This window comes from Panulirus ornatus, chromosome 2, assembly GCF_036320965.1.
Source record: "Panulirus ornatus isolate Po-2019 chromosome 2, ASM3632096v1, whole genome shotgun sequence".
NCBI classification, from domain to species: Eukaryota; Metazoa; Arthropoda; class Malacostraca; order Decapoda; family Palinuridae; genus Panulirus; species Panulirus ornatus.
The window spans coordinates 30,414,670-30,434,318 of NC_092225.1; the positions used below are offsets into that span (position 1 = coordinate 30,414,670).

At 43.1% G+C, this 19,649-nt stretch overlaps 3 protein-coding genes and 1 long non-coding RNA gene across 5 annotated transcripts in view; 2 read left to right on the forward strand and 2 right to left on the reverse strand.

The window, feature by feature from the left end:
• Positions 1-3,829, forward strand: part of LOC139755594 (paramyosin, long form-like) — a 99,664-nt gene extending 95,835 nt beyond the window's left edge. For both annotated transcript variants that reach the window (XM_071674130.1, XM_071674120.1), the window contains exons 16-17: positions 377-577; positions 940-3,829. In XM_071674130.1, the coding sequence (XP_071530231.1) occupies positions 377-577; positions 940-1,134 (396 nt within the window). In that variant the 3' untranslated portion in view covers positions 1,135-3,829. The remainder of the gene's footprint in view (positions 1-376; positions 578-939) is intronic.
• A 226-nt stretch (positions 3,830-4,055) lies between these two features.
• On the reverse strand, positions 4,056-5,619 carry LOC139755607 (protein tipE-like). The gene has a single exon (XM_071674158.1). It carries the CDS (start codon positions 5,490-5,492, stop codon positions 4,197-4,199), a length of 1,296 nt encoding a protein of 431 aa, XP_071530259.1. The 5' UTR covers positions 5,493-5,619; the 3' UTR covers positions 4,056-4,196.
• Positions 5,620-11,004: 5,385 nt separating this feature from the next.
• LOC139755613 (uncharacterized) overlaps positions 11,005-19,649 on the reverse strand; it is a 36,429-nt gene continuing 27,784 nt past the window's right edge. Inside the window, exons 5-6 of the mRNA XM_071674170.1 lie at positions 16,763-16,837; positions 11,005-16,142 (exon numbers count right to left, since the gene is read on the reverse strand). Coding sequence (XP_071530271.1) covers positions 16,041-16,142; positions 16,763-16,837 — 177 coding nt within the window. The 3' untranslated portion in view covers positions 11,005-16,040. The remainder of the gene's footprint in view (positions 16,143-16,762; positions 16,838-19,649) is intronic.
• Positions 18,862-19,649, forward strand: part of LOC139755619 (uncharacterized) — a 41,866-nt gene continuing 41,078 nt past the window's right edge. The window contains exon 1 of the long non-coding RNA XR_011714135.1: positions 18,862-19,190. This is a non-coding gene — a long non-coding RNA (uncharacterized lncRNA). The remainder of the gene's footprint in view (positions 19,191-19,649) is intronic.

The window sequence follows — 19,649 nt, forward strand, 5'->3', positions numbered from 1 at the left end:
GTCGGCGTGTGTAGGGACATGCAAGCATGGGTACGGGGCGAGTGTGTCTGTGTTTGTGTAAGGAAACAAAAAGCAGGTCCCGGCATTTGTATGTTCATAAAAGACAGGTTCCCGTATATATAGGGCCCCAAAACATTTATATGAGAGCCTCCAGATGGTGCTAACATACAGGGAAGGCCTCAGATGGCGCTAACATATAGTGAAGCCATCAGGCGATATTACGACACAGGGAAGTCCTAAAGCGATATTAGGACACAGGGAATCCCTGAGGCAAAGCTAGGGCACAGGGTAGCCATGACACAAGACCAACAACCAGGGTAACGCCTCAGATATCAATAAATCACCCCCTCACCCTAACTCCCACTTCCTCCGGCAGGTTCACGAACTGGAGGTGGCCCTGGACGAGGAGCGACGCCTCCACCAGGAGACCATCAAGCTCCTGAGGAAGAAGGAACGCAACGTGAAGGAGCTGGTGCTCCAGTGCGAGGAGGACCACAAGAACATCCAGATCCTGCAAGAGACACTGGACAAGACCTACGAGAAGATCAACATCTACAAGCGCCAGCTCAACGAACAGGTCAGTAACCATCCCAGGGTGGGGAAGGAACGTTAAGCAAAACAAACACGATAATGCAGGGTTGCATAGCCTCGTGTCCCTGATGTAACGGCATAGATCAACAAGGAGCTGTACCACGCATACATATGAATATATGTGAGGTTTATAATAGCGGTATGGGATGTTTTAGAAGACCTAGTTTTCTATGAGAATCTATTAATTTTACTACTATAAGAACCTACTATCTGTACTACTATAAGAATCTACTATCTGTACTACTATAAGAATCTACTGTCTGCACTGCTATAAGAATCTACTGTCTGTCCTACTGGTTCCTCCACCGCGTCATGTTATAAAGCCCGCCTTGTGGGATGTCGTTGCAGGAGTCTGTGTCGTCCACCAACCTGACGCGCGTGCGCAGGTTCCAGAGGGAGCTGGAGGCGGCTGAGGAACGCGCCGAGGCGGCCGAGAGCAACCTGCAGATGATCCGCGCCAAGCACCGCACCTTCGTCACCTGCCAGACGACCACGCTGCCAGGAGGCGAGACTGTGGTCGTCAAGGAGACAGTCACCCAGTAGCCGCACTACAGCCTCTCCTGACCACCTACCCCCCCTAAACCCCCCACCCACCCATGACACCCGACACCTACACACACACCCACACACACACACACACAACCTTTACTTCAGTAACAAATTATCACAAGTCTTCCATCTGCGCTCGTGATAGAAGCTATGTTATCTATTATCTCTTGGTGAGAGATTTATTAATTTAAGACACTTATTAATGTTAAAAAAAAGTAATACTAACTTATAAAAATGTAAGACGAATTATCTCTTGCACAAAATGTCCAGCTCTGTTGTAATAAACCACAGGCAATGTAATGCAACGTATTGATACCATGTATTTGCTTCAGAATGTAAATAATTGGACGCAATAAATGATTTGTCATAGAGCCGATCGTGTGAGTTGTACAGCCTGAGGGGCAGAGCGAGCCAGGGTGTGGCCTGCCTACCTGCCTCACACACTCCTGGGCTTGGGGACACGAATTCTGGTCTGGTAGACGCGCTCCTGCGAGGCGGCGCTTCTCAACCCCCGCCTTACACGGAGGAGGCGACATAGGGGCATCGGGGCAGCAAACCCGCCCCCAGCGACCGACGGGGGAGTCTCCTCACCATGAGGGACCTGAACTTGTGTGGGAGCTGTGTATCATTCACAGAATTACTGACGACTACATTACACTGACGACTAATAACTGATTACATTACACTGACGATGAATCACTGATTACATTACACTGACAATGAATCACTGATTACATTACACTAACAATGAATCACTGATTACATTACACTGACGATGAATCATTGACATTACATTGACGATGAATCATTGACGACGACATTATACTGATGATGAATCATTGATTACATTACACTGACGTTGAATCATTGACGACATTACACCGACGATGAATCACTGACGACATTACACCGACGATGAATCACTGACGACATTACACCGACGATGAATCATGGATTACATTGCACTGACGATGAATCATTGACGACATTACACTGACGACGAATCACTGACGACATTACACTGACGATGACGATGCCGGCAGAACGGTTAAAGGGTCGCAACCCCGGCGGTCCTCGGTGCAGGGAACGTGGATCCCTGTGTCGGTGGGAGGCCACCAGGCTTGTGTCGCCCTGAAGATGACCCTGCAGCAGTGGGAAGGTAGGGCTACCTGGTACACCGGCAGGAGCGTCCGGGGCCCCGGCAGCGGCGGTTGCCGGGCGGCCTCCAGGCTGGGGTGTCAGGAGCACCCCCGGCATCCGCCGTCAGTGACCAAGGCTCGACAAGTCCAGCGCTGGTTACGACCGCCAGGTCCCACGCGGGCTGACCGTCAGGTGGTGCTGGGTGTGTGGACGCTGCTGCCGGTGTCGGACAGGTAGTGTGGCTGGGAAGAAACACTGTCTTGCCCACAACACCCCCAAGCTCAACACATGACGTAGGTAGTGTAGACAGACAGACACACACACACACACACACACACGCTCACACTGACCCTACAGGTGTACAGTAGTAAACTCACGAGACATCTCAACTGTGTATTCTCGACAACAGGTGAAGGCATGGGCACTGGATAACATGTCGACCTTTCGATGATATATTTTGACGAACGACTTGTTGGTTGAGGGAGATTAGCCGCCGCTTCTATAGCTTGCACGCGGCCAGGTGACAGCTTGCACACGGCCAGGTGACAGCCTGCACACGGCCAGGTGACAGCTTGCACACGGCCAAGTGACAGCCTGCACACGGCCAGGTGACAGCCTGCACACGGCCAGGTGACAGCCTGCACACGGCCAGGTGACAGCCTGCACACGGCCAGGTGACAGCCTGCACACGGCCAGGTGACAGTTAAGCTCGATGACCAAGAACATCTTAAGGTATACACCGAAAAATCGGTTCGTCACGCACTTGCCACAACTGCCTCCTAAAGTGCGTGACGGCCGAGCAGTTAAGAAACATTAAGGCGCCACATTCGAAGCTGTTGGTCATTATTGCGTATCTTGTCAAGTCTGTCTCTGGCGCTAGCACGTCTTACGCGAAGTCATAGTCTCCGTCTACATGTGTTCTCGATGTATTTACCTTTAAGATATTTTCAAACGATGTTTTGAGGATTCGGATTTAGGATATGTTTAACTCTGTCTTCATTTCACGATTCTTGTTCCTGTCGTATTTCTCAGTCATGTAATAATACAGTCTATATCTCTCCCGTCTATAACTCTCATTTGTCTGTCGCAACTCTTCCACTGGCTGTGCAACTTAGAACTCTTTGTTTATACACAGTAGTCAACATTGTATCCATAACGTTCCCAGTAACACATTTAACAATGGGAGGACGAATGTTAGAGCATCAATATATTTCAATTCCTATTATATGGAAATATTTGTAGTGGACTTGTGGCCAGAGTATTGTTGTGGAGTGTAGCCGACGAAAAAAAAAATAAAATAAATGAATACTTTCAAACGGCTCTGAAAGACTTTCTTCTGTATCAATGTCCATTTCGATCCTCTTGGTCTACACACACACACGCAAATTATTGTTGTAGTGACCACAACAAAGATGCATTGGCCACACGAGGTCACTACCGTGTTATGTGACGTTTCCGTCAAGAAATTCTATGTGAACTGTAATGCTATTGTTGATCCTCTGGGGTCAGCAACATTATAAGAAAGTCAATAAAAGAGCTTGGTCTACAATGCTATGTTTTATTGTTCCAATACTTGTCGTGAAAACAAACCAAAGCAACACAAGAATGCGCGGGAAACATTGCCAACGTTGCATCGTCAAGATGTCTTATAATCATTCATCACTATCACACATTCACACAGTAGAGAATAACAGCCAGCAGTTACCATACCTTTCTTACACCAACCTAGAAGTCTACACGGAAAGTTGATCATTCTGGTGAGGGCATGATGGAGACGTACAACCATCGTGTTAGATATAAGATTAAGAGTTATGGATACATAAACAATAGATCACTTCACCTCCTGTGCATTGCAAAGCTTCTAAATATGTTTGTACTTAAGTCCACCGTCATCCATCCACAAGAATCATTAGTCCTTATGAATCTGGTGACTCAGATTCACGGAGAATATCTGCATCGGCGTGACCGAGGACGCCTCCGGACACCTGCAGTTCCAGGGTGACCTCGGGGAACCTACGTGTGTGCGAGACTGTCGGGTGGTGCGTCGCGATGGCCGCTATCTGTCGCCACCGACTCGCCATGTCCAACTTTCTTACGTGTTCTTTCGTCTGATGACATTCCACACCGTCCTCGGCAGCCCAGGCCTGCTGACCCCCAGCGGTTTTATTCGTCTTGTTCTTCTTTGCTGTATTGTTGACGGCCATGACCAAAGCAGCATCAAATTTCTGTGGCTGGCTGTGTTGCTCCAGGGCCCGCTGCATGAGGATCTGCGCCCGCGCCTCTTCCCACTTAGTCGGTCGTACTTTAGCATAGGGGGAAAGACGAAGGGTGTGGTCCGTGGAGCCCCTGCGCCAGTACAGTCGGTACATGAGGAGGACGGCGGCGGTCGCCAGCACCAGCGGCAGCACACCCAGCAGCGCCTGCAACATGACGGACTCGAGATCTACGTAAGGCACGGCGAGGGCCCCGTCAGCACTCACCTGGCAGGAGAAAGTGGTGCCAACATGCCCGTACTGCGTCCACCAAACGTCACATGACCCATAACCACAGCCCTGAACGTTGATCTTCAGCTTGGCCATCCCCGCATGCGGCTGGTCCACGTCCCCGTCCTGCGGCATGACGAGCATGGGCTCCACCTGGTGAGGATGCCCCCGGCCGTCAGTCAGCTGGTCAGGAACCACGTCTGTATCGTTGTGTGTGACCGACCCATTATTTACCTCCTCAGATACAACGTTGTTTACTCTCATACTGGCGAATGTCTCACTAAGTTCGCCAGTAGCTCCCACGGTATCTTCCCTTACGTGTTCAACGAAAGTTTGGTTGTGGGATGATGTGTTCAGCACCAGTATAAGAACCTGCCAGCAGAAGTACAGCTCCTGGGTGGTGCAGCCTTGGCGGCAGGAGCTCCAGGTACAGTTGTTCCTGCCCTGACGGACGGCGCTGACAGCCACAGTGCAGGAGGCCGGCTGGAGATGGGCGGCCAGTGTGGCCAGGCTGGGGTTCAGCAGGAAGTGGAGCGTCAGGTAGAACCCAGGGAGGCCCAGGGTAGCCAGCAGGACGAGCAATGTGGCCCGGAGACGGAGGTACAGGAGCAGCAATGCGTTACCACACTTCTTAAGGCACCGTCTGGTCGATGTTGTCTTCGCCTGTGGCTTTTTTGGCTTCCGGAAGACCGGCTTCTTCCCCTGCACATCCTCCATATCGCCATACATTGTTAAGCAAGCCACGCGATACAGTACTGCCGTGCGAAAAAGTACTCACTCCCAATGCTAGCTAGAGCATTCGCAGTCTTTAATCGATCCAGAAACACTGACAATAGTAAGGACTTTGCAAAGTCGTTCGTCATTCCTCACTTCTTGACTGTTAATTCTTAAAAAAGAATAGATGAAGATCACTAGCCATTCCTTAAGCTTTGAAGCCTGAACAAACACAAGCGTAGGTCATCTGAGTATTTCTGAATGTTGTCCGTCGCTCCTTACGATGTCACCTCTCGCATCAAAACATAAAGACCGCCAAACTCATCATCAGCTACTCAACCAAAGTTCTTCTTGGTATTACACTGAGAGAACTGACAATAACCACAAACTGTCTCGGTTTCCACTTCCTTTGTCATTTCGAGATTTCTTTTGATCGCGACGAGGTATATGCAGGTCTGGCATTCGCGTCAACAAATGGTCGTCTGCTGTGTTGACCGTGAGCGTAGTTGATGGTGTAAGTCGACCATGGTAGGAGGCTCACATCCTGCCCTCAGATGAACTGATCTATCACACAGATAACCCAGCAGTGACCTACGTCATCATCTACGGTGGTGCCACATCTCCATGACCGGAACGTTAACACCAAAAACACCCTCACGCGTCCCCTACACCAGAATAAAAGCATGACCGGCTCTTAGCTGTTGCAGACTACCTGTGTGCCGTAGCTACGACCGCTGCCATCACGGGGTAATGGGTGTGGTGAGAGATGGTGGTCAGTATGGCAAGAGAGACACAGCGGCACCATGACCTCCTCTGCAAGTCAATCGCCGATGACAGACGTCCTTCCTCCTCGTCCCGTTGGTCTCCCAACTCTCCCCAACCTCACCTCTCCTCACGCTCCGCCTCTCCCTCCCTCCCGTCACCCTCGCTCATTATCTCTCAGGATCCTTTTAATGTTCCCTCACACTCAGGGGCGATCTCGCACTCCTAAATACCGCCAAACCCTCAGGAGTTCACGTACAACTCAGTAACATCGTCCACTCAGTTAACAAAAAACAAGCAAATGCAAGCACATGTGTATCGACACGCACTCGCGTGCCAACATGACCTCAGGCACCCCTTCAAAGTCGTCACTAAATATCCAAGTGCCACAGTGAAGTCAAGAACCACTAAACACTAAACTGATACAAGGAACTCATTACCAGGAATCAGCCAGTTAAACCGACATCATGCAATCCGTTGTTAAACGATCCGGAGCAAAATTATCAACCACCCTCCTCGTGTTACGAAATCGTTGTTCGACCAACACACTCGGGATGTGTGTTTCACACGGTACGCCCTTGAAGCCACAGCCACAAACCTTGACCCCCAGCTAGTTTACCTGACGACCCCCGGCATGTCCCTCACTTCAACCTCCCCCCCCCCCCCCCCCCCCCCCTGCCACAGCTGACCACGGCACTCAAGATCGGCTGACGGGACTAACTTGCAAATGGCTCTTCTCACCCTGTGTTTCCTTGAAAAAATCTACATACTTTCCCTGATTCTCTCCGCCGTATAGCCAATGCTATCATTGCAGGAATGCTGATATATATTCTCATACATGCCCGCCATTCCCCGTGAGGTGAAGCCTTCCTTTATCCGTAAGAAGCGTGACAATCTCTTGCACCCGCTGCTAAATGGTTTGGTCTTGTGTAACCAAGAAAGGCCTCCGACAACTTGTGTCGGTGTATGTTTCCTCACTCTGCCGTCACGATATCACTGAAACTGTTTCTGCCACTGATAAAGCCACTGTTTTTAGACGCATTTCTTAAAATTTCACTTCAAACTACTTAAACATTCTTTCACCTACAACTGCTACATCTTTTAAGTGATATCTTTTTTTTTTCAGTCTAAAAAGAACTCCATTATTTGCGCACAAGCAAGTGTTATGGGGTTGGACAGCATTCCTCATTATGTTCTGAATTAGCGTCTTGAACTAGCGTCTGTAACTGAATCGTGTGTTTCAATTTTACCTAAAAGCCAAAACTTTGTATTAACTTCGATAAATACGCTGGTAAAACCTACCCCAAGTAAGAGCGACGATCCTATCATACAATAATTTTGTCTTCCAACGTTTTTAAAAGTCTTTTCATCTCCTCCCAGTCCTCATTTCCTTAAGTATCTTCCCATCTCTCATTGCCATATCAGACATTATAAATCACACGGTCATCTCCCTCTACATCTGTACAATTTTCGCAGAGGTGGTATCCTATCTCATTCTGCTAATGTGTGGCCCATCTGCCTGCCACAACCTATGGTAACCTGATATCAGAACCCTTGACCTTTCAAGAGCTTTTGATAAAGTTAGTTGGTCGGTTATGTGGGCTTAGGCATGTCAACTGCCAGGGTCAACAAAGCCGTCAACGTCAAGCTATAACCACGACCCGAAAGATATTTAAGACATATGTACTATGCTGAAGATATACTCAGTCCCCCCCCCCCCCCCACACACACACACTCCTACTATGTATCTTGCCCATTTCACATGGTCTGGTAGAGTTGGTTTCATCTCCAAGCTTAACTCTTTCTATTTTCTTAACTCTATCCTTATACCTTCAGCCTTTTGTCTGGTCCCTCAGTTTCTATAACTACTTAAGGAAAGTTTGTTTATCAATCACTTTTGACGTAACGGATACTGAATTCCTCAAACTCTGAATTGGTTCTTGCAGTAATCTATAAGCCACGACACAAAAAATATTATGTAACGAGTTAGGACTAGAACAAATAGGTAATATAAAATCCAACCTCGATATCCTTAGTGGCAATGGCCAGAAAAACAGCACGTATCTGAGAACACGAGTCTCCAAAGTACACCACACACGTTCGGGTGCCGGGCAACATAATGTAGCAAACGCTCAAGTTCACAAGACATTCACAGGACAAGTCAATAATGATGGTAAATTATGATAAGAGCCATGACATTTATGAATCTACCAGCTGTGACAGTATCATGACAGTGTCAGCTGGTGGTGTGTGGTGACTGTCAGCAGACGGTGTGTAGTGACTGTATCTGCCGGTGGTGTGTAGTAATGGTACAGTTGGCAGTGCTAAGTGACTGTCAGGTGGCGATATGGAGTGACTGTTCAGCTAGCATTGTAGTGACTGCGTCAGCTAACAGTGTGTTTACTTGTTGTGTCAGCTGACGTGTAATGATTGTGTCAGCCGACTGGGTAGTGAGTGTCAGATGGTAGTATGTAGTGATAATGTCAGGTGAAAGTTTGTAGTGACGGTGTCATCTGGTAGAGTCATCTGCGAGTGACTGTGGCAAGATCAATCAGGTAGTCCACAGCACGCCAACCCAGCCTCAATATTGGTCTTCGTGACCATCATCAGCAGTAAACACTAAAACTTGCAGTGACTTTTGGCCTTATGTCTACTGTAGCGAATCTGGCATCCCCTCCAGGTACGCTTCAAACACACACACACACACACACACACACCCGTACTCATCCATATGTACAATCATTTTTAAAAGCATATGGGGAAAAAATACGCCATGCCTCACTGACTTAATTTCGTTCTTGACTGGAGTCTTCCCAAAATATACATAATAATAGTATGTCTAAGAACTGCCCAACATATCAAGAAGTAACAGTCGTAAAAGAACTAAGAAAACTGAATATCGCAAACTAATTCTTAGAACCAGACTTGAGATAAAAAGCAAACGAAAACTTGAATGATGAAGACCTAATGCTAAAGAATGAATAGCCTCGTACTACAAACTAAATTTATACCCTACTTTCCAAAACAGGCTCTACAAGTACCATTGGTTGCTAGGATCAGCTGAGGAAAGCATGTGTAACAAATAAGCACATTGAATATGTGTCGATAAACTTGTTCTGTACACAAAATACTGTTTTTATGTCAATAAGTTTCTTCTGTATACAAAATACTGTTCGTTGTGTCGATAAGCTTGTTCTGTATACAAAATACTGTTCTTATATGTCGATCAGTCTATTCTTTACCAAATATATTCTTACCTTCGTGAACCCTCAAACTGCACTGTTCCACGATGTAGTCACGAATGTTCATCGTTGATACGTTATTCATAAATCTTGAGACTTAATAGTTCTTCATTGGTTCTTAGTTTAGGACGATTCACTCATAATGTGATGTGACGCGTCTAGTTCACTCAAACCGACCAATATAACAGTGAAAGCACAATTACTAAGTAGTCAATGAATAAAAACAAATCACCATTAAATACCATACTTCACGTAAGTATCACTTCAACAACCAAAAGCGAACAGAGGATCAATTTCCAGCCTCATTACCATTACACCAGCAAGAGCAAGTTTCTGTAAATATCAAGCGTCAAACATTGCGATTTCGTGAAAGATAGCGTAACCCAAATTATAAGGAAACCGTGTGAAATAGTTTATAAGATATGTAGAAATGATATACTTAAATGTAAATGACGATACAAATCATTAAAAATAATAAATTTATTTGAATGGCTAAAATCTCAAATAATCAATTGAATCGCTATGACATCAAGTAATATGGTGAACGTTATACAAAGAAAACATTTCAATGAAACGTAACTGCTTAAATTTGTATCATTTTTAAGTATGCCATCGAATAAAGATTCGTCTTGAACGAACCACTGAACTAAAGATACCTATCATAGAAAATGGCGAATTCCTCCCCAGACATACAATGTTAGGGGTGCCTATGTTTGGCTGTTTTTACCTTTCACTTTTATACGTGTTGCTTCATCTTTCCTCATTTACATATACTGATCTTTCGTGTGTAAATGTAAAAAAAGCCATCAATCACCTTATCATATATATATATATATATATATATATATATATATATTTTTTTTTTTTTTTTTATACTATTCGCCATTTCCCACACTAGTGAGGTAGCGTTAAGAACAGAGGACAGCCTTTGAGGGAAATTCTCACTTGGCCCTCTTCTCTGTTCCTTCTTTTGGAAAATCAAAAACAAGAGAGGAGGATATATATATATATATATATATATATATATATATATATATATATATATATATATATATATATATATATATATTCTTTTCTTTATATATATATATATATATATATATATATATATATATATATATATATATATATATACAAAAAATCAGTGTATTTACGTTTTTATTTTATATATAAGTCAGTTTAGCAGCCTGTGGCTTCTTGAATAGATTAGTGTACACATTAGTCTGAGGGGAACATCGATGGACCCTGAGCCTGAGGACTAGAAAGTGTGAAGCTAGTATTAGCCTCACCCGCACCACTGGTACAGACGAGCTTGGCGACCACAGTTCTGAGGTTGACATGTCATTGCAGCAGATAACCTCACTGTCCGTAATGTCACTCCGTATTGGAACTGCAATGCCTTTAAACCAGAGAAATCAATGTATCATAAGTTGTAAATTTCCGTATTTTGATTTCCAATGGTTCAAACATGCACATAATATTTGATCAAGGTGAAACAGACGAAAGGATTATCAAAAACTTCAATTTCATTGATCTTTACTAAAGGTAAAACTGTACAGGTACATAGAGTGTGAATGGAATTGGGGTCAGGAGGTAAAGGTAATGTTCCTGTACCCGATACAAAGATTGCTGTTCTGATATACAGTGCTAAGTTCAGATGTGCATTGTTATACATGTTCCTAAACTAGATGCTCCATACTTGACTTTAATAATTGTTTTTATGATTGTTAGATTGTTAGCACATGCATGGCATCTTAGTATGAAATTCATATTTTCTTGTTTTTTAGGGTATATTTGTTTCTTAGGATGGCCCCTGGTGATTTATTGATGTATCAAATTTAGAGAGCATTAATAAAATTGTGCTAACAGTGATGTCAGTGGTGAACCACTTAGCTCTTCCACTGGTATATTTCATATTTAAAGTAATCTATGTCAATCTTCCCCTTTTATTGATCAGGGCGTGGCTTCTGCTTTGGGCCAATGCGCTAACCTAATGTTGATTGGTTGAAGCCTGTGTGTGTTATTGCCAACAGTGCACGGTTAATGTTACAGAAAGCTCCAGTAGGCTGTTCTTCTGATTGAACATAACGTGTGTCGCTGGCAGCAACTCCTAGTGTGAAGCGGTTGCAATATTGACCTGGCACAGTACCCTCTCCTACTTATCAATATTAGTTTGAATCAATATATTCAGACGTTCTGTGTTGTTCACTGACACTGAATAAAGGAACCTACCTACGGTGAGAAATAAACTGATAGATTTTTGTGTAAGATATAAAGCTGATATGAATTGAGTTACAATGCCCACTTAAGCGGTTGGACAGGAAAATTAAAAGACCATGTCATATGGGAATCCTTAAGGGACACGTCCATGGCCAGGCCATTACACAAAGATCCTACCATCTTGCTAATGAGGTTCAGCAAAAGATTTCCATATTTCGAAAAACAGTTGGTGGACAGTAATGCTCGACGAGTGTTCGTTTAGTGGGAATTCTTCGTTATACTTGTATCTGTTTCGCTTCCTGCGTAACCAGAGGACACTCTCAAGCTTTACTCCTGTAGGCAGCTTTGATTTTATGGATCTAAATCTCCCTTCAAAGGGTCTATAATTTATTATTTTACCCTTGAGCACGGTGGCAGGTTTGGTGGGAAACATGTCACTGTAAACGATTTCAGCCACTATAAACCACTAGGATTTAATGGCTGCTTGGTTATTTGGGCTTTGAACCTTCCAACTCCAAGGGTCATTAAGGGCGAGACTCACCGTCAAGTTATAACCACAGTTCTTCAACACGTGAACACATCCGTGAAGTGTGTGAGGCTATGCATATCACTGGAGCGGAACCTAAACGCAAGTGTTAGTTTACGTGATGCAGATTTTTGGAAATATGAAATGATTCTGGTAGAAAAGAAATTTGTGCAGATAGAAGCAAGATGTATTTACCATCTCAATTTTTTGTTTTTTCTAAGGTTTTCCGTGATTCGCATGTATATTATTACTGGTCTTGTGTGGTCATTTGACTTCATTAACATTGACCTGAGATGTTCAGCATGGCGATGAGCTGGACATTCAATTACATTTAAATGTTTACACGTCTAGAGTCATGTATCAACGGCGTAGTTAATTTGAGACCCAGCAGTGGAAGGCAGATGGCGGGAGACAGAGATTAGGGTTAAAATGGGTGATGCAAGGGAGGGAAGAGAACATTTACAACACCATGGCTAGGCTACTTTGGAAAGCCACCAACACTGTGACAGGATATCGAACTCATGAATTTCCACACCGTTCGGCAGCGTGCAGTATGTCAAAACAAGAACGAAATCTGACACTGAGTTAACCTCTTGAGCAGGACGATATGACCCCTACGTACTCTGGCCTGGTGACGCAGAAAATATGGCTAGGGTTAGTGCAGAGGGCGTTGGTTTGCAAAGCTGTTGGTGTTGCCAACAGTAAGACGAAGGGCTTTGTGAAACAGGAAACAAGTGGGGATGTTTACGTTGTTGAGGAGTAATAGATGAGATCCTTTGCATAGCGCAAGGCTGAAGAAAATGTAATCTCTGTAGTTCTGTTTTGTCATGTAGAATGAGAAGTTGGCAGTACAAGCAATTTCGGCAGGTCGATATGTTTTTACCCCAATGCGCAGTCACTTTTGTGCAAGGGCGGCAACCATTTATCTCTTCACGCCAGTTGATGCAAAGCCACAGGACACTGAGAAAAGGAGCCAAAACCTGATGTTTGGGTTGTCCATGACCTCATCAGTAATACTGAATACCCAAATTGAACCGTGTCATATGAAAATGTACAAAAATGCCGTTTGTAATACGTGTGTTGTGAATTGTAAGTGCAATTGCCTAAAACGTCCGAAGAATTTGATGAATTGGTGATAAAAATGGTTAAGATGTAAGTGATCATGTTCCTTCAACTAACCTATCGTTTTACAAATATTGTTTACGAGGGAATAAAATTTCTTATCCCTCCTTTTGATCATCTTACGAACAAAAGACTAATGCATCCACATTACATTCGATTGCTTTGTTTCGTTAGTTTGTTATTATGGCAGCTAGTAGTAGCTCTAACGCAGAGGAAGAATGGGATCTGAAAAACCATCTGTGCTTTCGTTGTTATTTGCCTTCCAATGTCTAAATTGGAACGTCTTTTTAGACCAAACACAAAATGTAATTTCTAATTCTATATAGGATTTCTTACAAATTAAAGACTAGAAAATCTTGTACACTTGCTAGAAATGCAGAGCTTCGTGATCGCTGTCGATTCCTCATATAACTTTCAGAGATAATGAGCGATTTTACACACGCAGTAGAAAAATCCTCGCCTTAGTACGATTATATTGAGAAATGGATCATCAACTATTATAACCCTTCACTGTGGAATATTCTTAGGCACCCTTAAGCAACTCGAAAATTAAATCTGATCTGCGTCTTATCCGACTCCGTAGTCCACTGGATATATTTTGACATGTAGTACAAGTCTGTAATCTAAGACACAATATTTATTGCTCTTTTGAGATACTCCTGGACTGAAGCCTTTGTAAACCAAACTCTCATGCAAACAAATCAGGTTTGGGTGAAGGACATTGCTTCGTTTCCGTCGTTTTTACACTGTGGGAGTCTGAAGTTGGACTTGCCTCTTGTAAACAATAGTTTTATGCAAGATTGTTGGTTCCATGTTTTTGACATGTTGTACTAAGTTGTAACAACAAGATTCAGCAATCTATTAAGCATATCTTGTCACCAAGGTATAAGAGTCTGCCTAGCCTATCTCGGCAAAAGCACACAGCAGTCTGCTTAGCGTAACGTATGCTTTTAAAATATCCACCGCATATTGCCATAGTAATTTTGGTTACTGAACATTTTTTTTTTATTTGTAAATGGGTTTATGGTAGCTGAGGTATTATGTACAGATCGTCATCTGAAGCTAGAACGTTCAACAGCCGATCACTGCGAAAACCTTTACCCGTGTGTACTATAGCATCTATCAGTTGATGCTCATATCCTGTGTATCTGAGCGCCAAGAGGTTGTGGTGCTACTTAATCATGTAAAGCTCTTTATTTGTAATGAAATTACTTGCATTTTCTAACTTACATTACCTATCACGTTCAGAACAGAAGCGTGACGAAATAATCCTAAACTTACATACACATTATCGTTTAATTCTACATCTGGACATTATAGACAGTATATCTGTCTCAGTGCACAAATTGTGCGATGACTTGCATAATTAACCCTTTGAGCACCATGGCATGATCCTTCACCACAACGGTACCAGCGTGCACAAGGGGTTAATTAAAGCGCTAAACTTCACACGTTTACAGCTGTGAAAACATGCATAATGTTGAAAAAAAAAAGGAATCTTAAACTTTTTCCGAGATCTTAAGTCTTTAAGTTGTCCATATATATCAAGACTTGCTGGTCTTTTGATTGATTTGCACAGGCGAAATTTATTAGAATGACATACCACATATCCTGGTTTACCATGACATGATGGGCTCTTGAATGTCAACAGATGTCATATTTCCACGAACTTACTGAGAAAAAATATAATCTTGCTCAATATGTGAGGTAAAGATTTGAAAACGAAGTTTATTGTACCTCGTATCTAAGAAATCTGCTGTTAGGGAGTGCTAAGTACGATAGCCAAGTAACTTTTAACCATAATCTGTAGGGTTTGGCTTGGATAGCGGTCTATGGTTTGCTGCGTTATACTTGACTGCTAGATATGGTATGTGAGAAAATGAAGTCATTTTCGCTCCCTCCTGACGCTACTCGCTAAAACGGGAAAGTCATGGAAGTATATATATAAAAAAAAGACGTACGATAGGTGCGCCTGTTTCATCTCTACCCCAAGGTGACGGCGCATGCGCGGTAGGAAGAATGTGATGTAAAGCAGCGCTCTATACTTTGCCATAATTATGGCCAATACTAGCATCACGTTTTGGCTAAGTGTTCTAATCATAAGGTACTGTTGACGACGCAGTTCTGTACACAAATACATCGTGTTCAGAGCATAAAAATTTCTGCGCACGTGACGAAAACACAGCTTTAGAGATAAGATCTGGTAGTAGGGAATCTTTGGCCTTAGAGCAGCACAGCTTAGCATGGGTCGACAACACACATTGTTGAGTGCTGAAGATTTTTTTTGTTAACAGGTAACAGTTCGCTATAGTTTTCCATATCTAAGATTATATATATATACATATATATATATATATATATATATATATATATATATATATATATATATATATATATATATATAAGCAGATGGCATATTTTTCCCCAGGATCTATACTTCAGAAATGTTTCACATTACCTTGTGGATTTTCATGTGAGTGGTGTATGCAAAACAGGGAGTGGTTGTGTTAGAGACGTTCAGCCCCTTACATGTTGGGTAGGGGGGGGGGACCATGGTGGACAATTACCTACTATACATTCGTATTCTGGAGAGTTGACTAATATAGTTGGTCCAAGGTGGACACCATCTTGAACTCCGAGGTTAGTGTCACTCCCTGGGGCCTCGGCCCGTCAGCCAGTGGGACGGGTCGTCTAGCATGGCTGATGTAAACAAGGCGCATTCGTTGTCGTTAAGGGAACATTTACAGGAGATTGCCTGGGATGGATGGCTTGTCTATCTTGGAAAATTCTACCCTGAAAGTAGAAAAGGGAAGAATTGTCAGTTTAAGGGTTTGAAAATTTTTGACGTACAACGGAAATCATAAACAAGCTTTGTGACGATTTCAGCTGAAAGTTAGCTGGTACTCGTATAAAATTTAGTGCATTGAAAGTCAACCCCCCCCCCCCACCTCTCTCTCTCTGAGCATTTATTTAGATATTTGGTTGTCTTAATGTTTTCATTAGAATATTCCTTGCAGTCTTCGCGAGACTGCTATAGCAAACTCACAAATCAGGTAATGGAATTAGTAAGAAACTATTTTTGCAGCATGAACTGACGAGTCCTTCTGTGTTAAAGAAAACGTGACTGTAACAATCATTCTGAGGATGAGTATCATAAAAGTATGATGGCGTGGCCTCTGACATAACTCGTCAGGATCAGGTCAAAGGCCAGGCCAGCACAACCAAGCGTCAAACAGTTGTACTTAATCAAGCCTTGTCTCGTAGAACTCGAGATGTAAGAGCCTTGAATGAAAGTGTGGTTGACCAAATTACTCAAACCTTCCACGTGTGATTTTAAAGCGAGTTGATTTGCTACCGTACACAGTATATTATACTCATATTGAAGACAATGGAACTTATGCTGGCATCCTTACCTTTTGAGCCATTTTGGGGAGTCTGCGAACTAGGTTTGTGTACTTCTCTTCCATCATCATTTTGAGGACCTCTTTCTGAAGTAGACAAACGTGTCGTTACACCATCAACATCAACAAAAACTACTGGCTACAGTAATTATGCAGTAATAATTATTCATTTATACATTGGTGATTATATGTATTCATTCAGTAACCATTAACGCATGTTTCATTGATGTGACTTAAAGAGAATCCTCTCTAAATACAAATTTATGAAAATCCTTAATCCTTCGATACAATAAAGTTGGAAAAATTTACATTTTGATGTTGGATCTTTGTTGACAGCGATGGTCATCAACATATCCCAACTACTACTGCTGAATTTGTCAACAGTCATTCGACTGTTCCAACACCTCTTGCTTATCCTAATCCCTTCATGATGGATAAAGTTACTACTGATGGTCAGGCAGGACCTGATGACCAGTAAAAGAAACTTTCGTAGTAGATTGTTGTTAAATTCAAGGTCAGATCAGATGGTTAAAGAACTTAGATTCTAAAAATTTCCTCCCATGGATCCCAGCAGGAGAATGTTATACTGATATATATATATATATATATATATATATATATATATATATATATATATATATATATATATATGGGAGAGAGTTCAAGGGTGCAAGGGAGAACAACAGAAAACGTCCCTGAGATACAGGAGGTAAGCAACATGAAGTCAGCACCCATGGGCTTGCCTACGTGGGAGTACAGACGGACAAAGGCCATTCTCTTGTCAACTGGCGTAGCGTGTTGATGGCGTTGTGGTCGAGGCCCTCTCTTCCCCAAACGTTTTATGACAAAGCTCTCTCTCTTTTTTAGGACTTGTCCATGTTTACTGAAATGAAATAATTGGTGCACGAGAAATACATCTTCCTTAATGAGTGCATACCCTTAGTGCATGACCGACTCGAAACTTCCACTAGCCCCGTCAGTTGGCAGCGGTAGTCATCACCAATTGGCTTGACATATCCCAACGACTAACGATGACTTTGTCAACACTCGCCCGACTTTTCAAACACCTCTTGCTTTCCCTAATCCCTTCATGATGGCGAAGGGTACTGATGGTCAGGCTGGTCCGAATGACTATGAAAAGAGTCTCTGTCCTGGTAGATTGTGGGTAAAGGTAAGGTCAGAAGATCACGTGGTCACAAATCTAATCAATTCCAGCAGGGGAGTGACCTACTGCAGGGATATCATGGGCATTCGTGAGGGCAATGCTCTCCAGGTGAAAATTCGTGTGGAGTGATTTTTACCGAATTTTATTGCGAGGTTCATTGACGGTGAGTGACAGAACCCTACTTTGTGGAGGTGGCTTGAGGAAACTGACGAAACTGCAAAATACAGCGAATCTCTCACTTCAGTAGTGAAATCCAAGCCAATTGTGTACACTGTTGCCACACAGACCGTGACAATCGCCGAAACACGTTTCGAAACACCAGCTAAAACTCGGCCTAGAACCATTAACCGAAAAGATCGTTGCTCCTGTGAACAGGAACTTAACCAGTTTCTCCCGAGTGGACTTACTGGAGTTAATGGATACCACTTCCAGGGACTGATCACTTTCCCCTACGGACTCAGCTAGATTCTAAAAAAAAAAAAACCGGTTTCGGTCGGCCTTAAAACCTTTAAACCAACACATGCAGCGTAATGAAACTGTCGAGGTCATAAGGATACGCACTTCCTTTGTTGCCAATGCATGCAGTGTGTAGGCCATCCGTTACTGTGCGCACGAAACCATAAGACGGGACATTTCTACATGTACACCAAAATTGACTTTAGATTCTCCTGTATAGGTTAACGCGTGCGATCTTTCATAATATGCACCTGCCCGTCGTTCAGTTTACTGTCCCTTTTCCTTGGCAGCTGATGCGGATGAGATAATTCACTTAGCCGTCAATTACCCCATAAGTTCATTCTTGACGGTGTAATTTCGACTAATTGCAAAGACTCGGCTCACAGGCGTGTCTTTCATATCTATAAGTTATTTCTGTGGTGTTCCTAAGCTTCATGAATTAGAAAAAATAGAGCATTTACCTTAATTAAACCAGCAGGAGACGCTGCACACGACTTTCCTTTACCGCGACCCTCCGTTCCCGCGAGGAATACTAAGAAAAATTATTGGAATCTAACGAAAGAGGGAGAAATGCCCCTTTGACACCGTGGATTTGAAATTTTATATATATAGAACAATTTCAACATCCTGAAATGCTCAGTTGTAATTCTGAACAATTACTGTCTTTTTGTGCAAACAGTAAGCACAGCCAATAGTTTTAAAAGTCTTACAGATCATCTTTACTGTAGGATTTATAGGCAGACGAGCGGGAGTCGGTGTTCGCTGGACGTCGAACAATCAGCCTTAAAAGTTTATAACGGAAATCTCTATAAAACAGAAGTAAGTATTGTTTCAGATTAACATTTGTGAGTTTATGTGATACTTTTGTAACGGAGTACTGCCATAGGTATGATGATCTGCCTCAAGTCATGTAGCTTTCATGGTCTTGAAAGCGCCAAAACGCGTACTCTGAAATAGGGACAGTAAGCACAGTAAATTCATTTTTTTTTTACACAATTCATTAACGACTGTATTAATTTTGATGTATGTATATGTGTGTGTGTGTGTGTGTGTGTGTGTGTGTGTGTTAAAGTACCACTGCAGTAGTTTCACATACTACAAGGTCGGCATTGCCTTCTGTTTTTATCCATTGAAATTAGTTGGAAGAGCTTACGTAGTTGGGTTAACCAACGTTCTGCAGTGTTAGCGTAGTTGCGGAACATGGTTTGGAGCAATTAGTTTTATGGAACGATATTAAGGTGATAAGGGGTATGTATAAAACCAGTCCTACCCAAAATA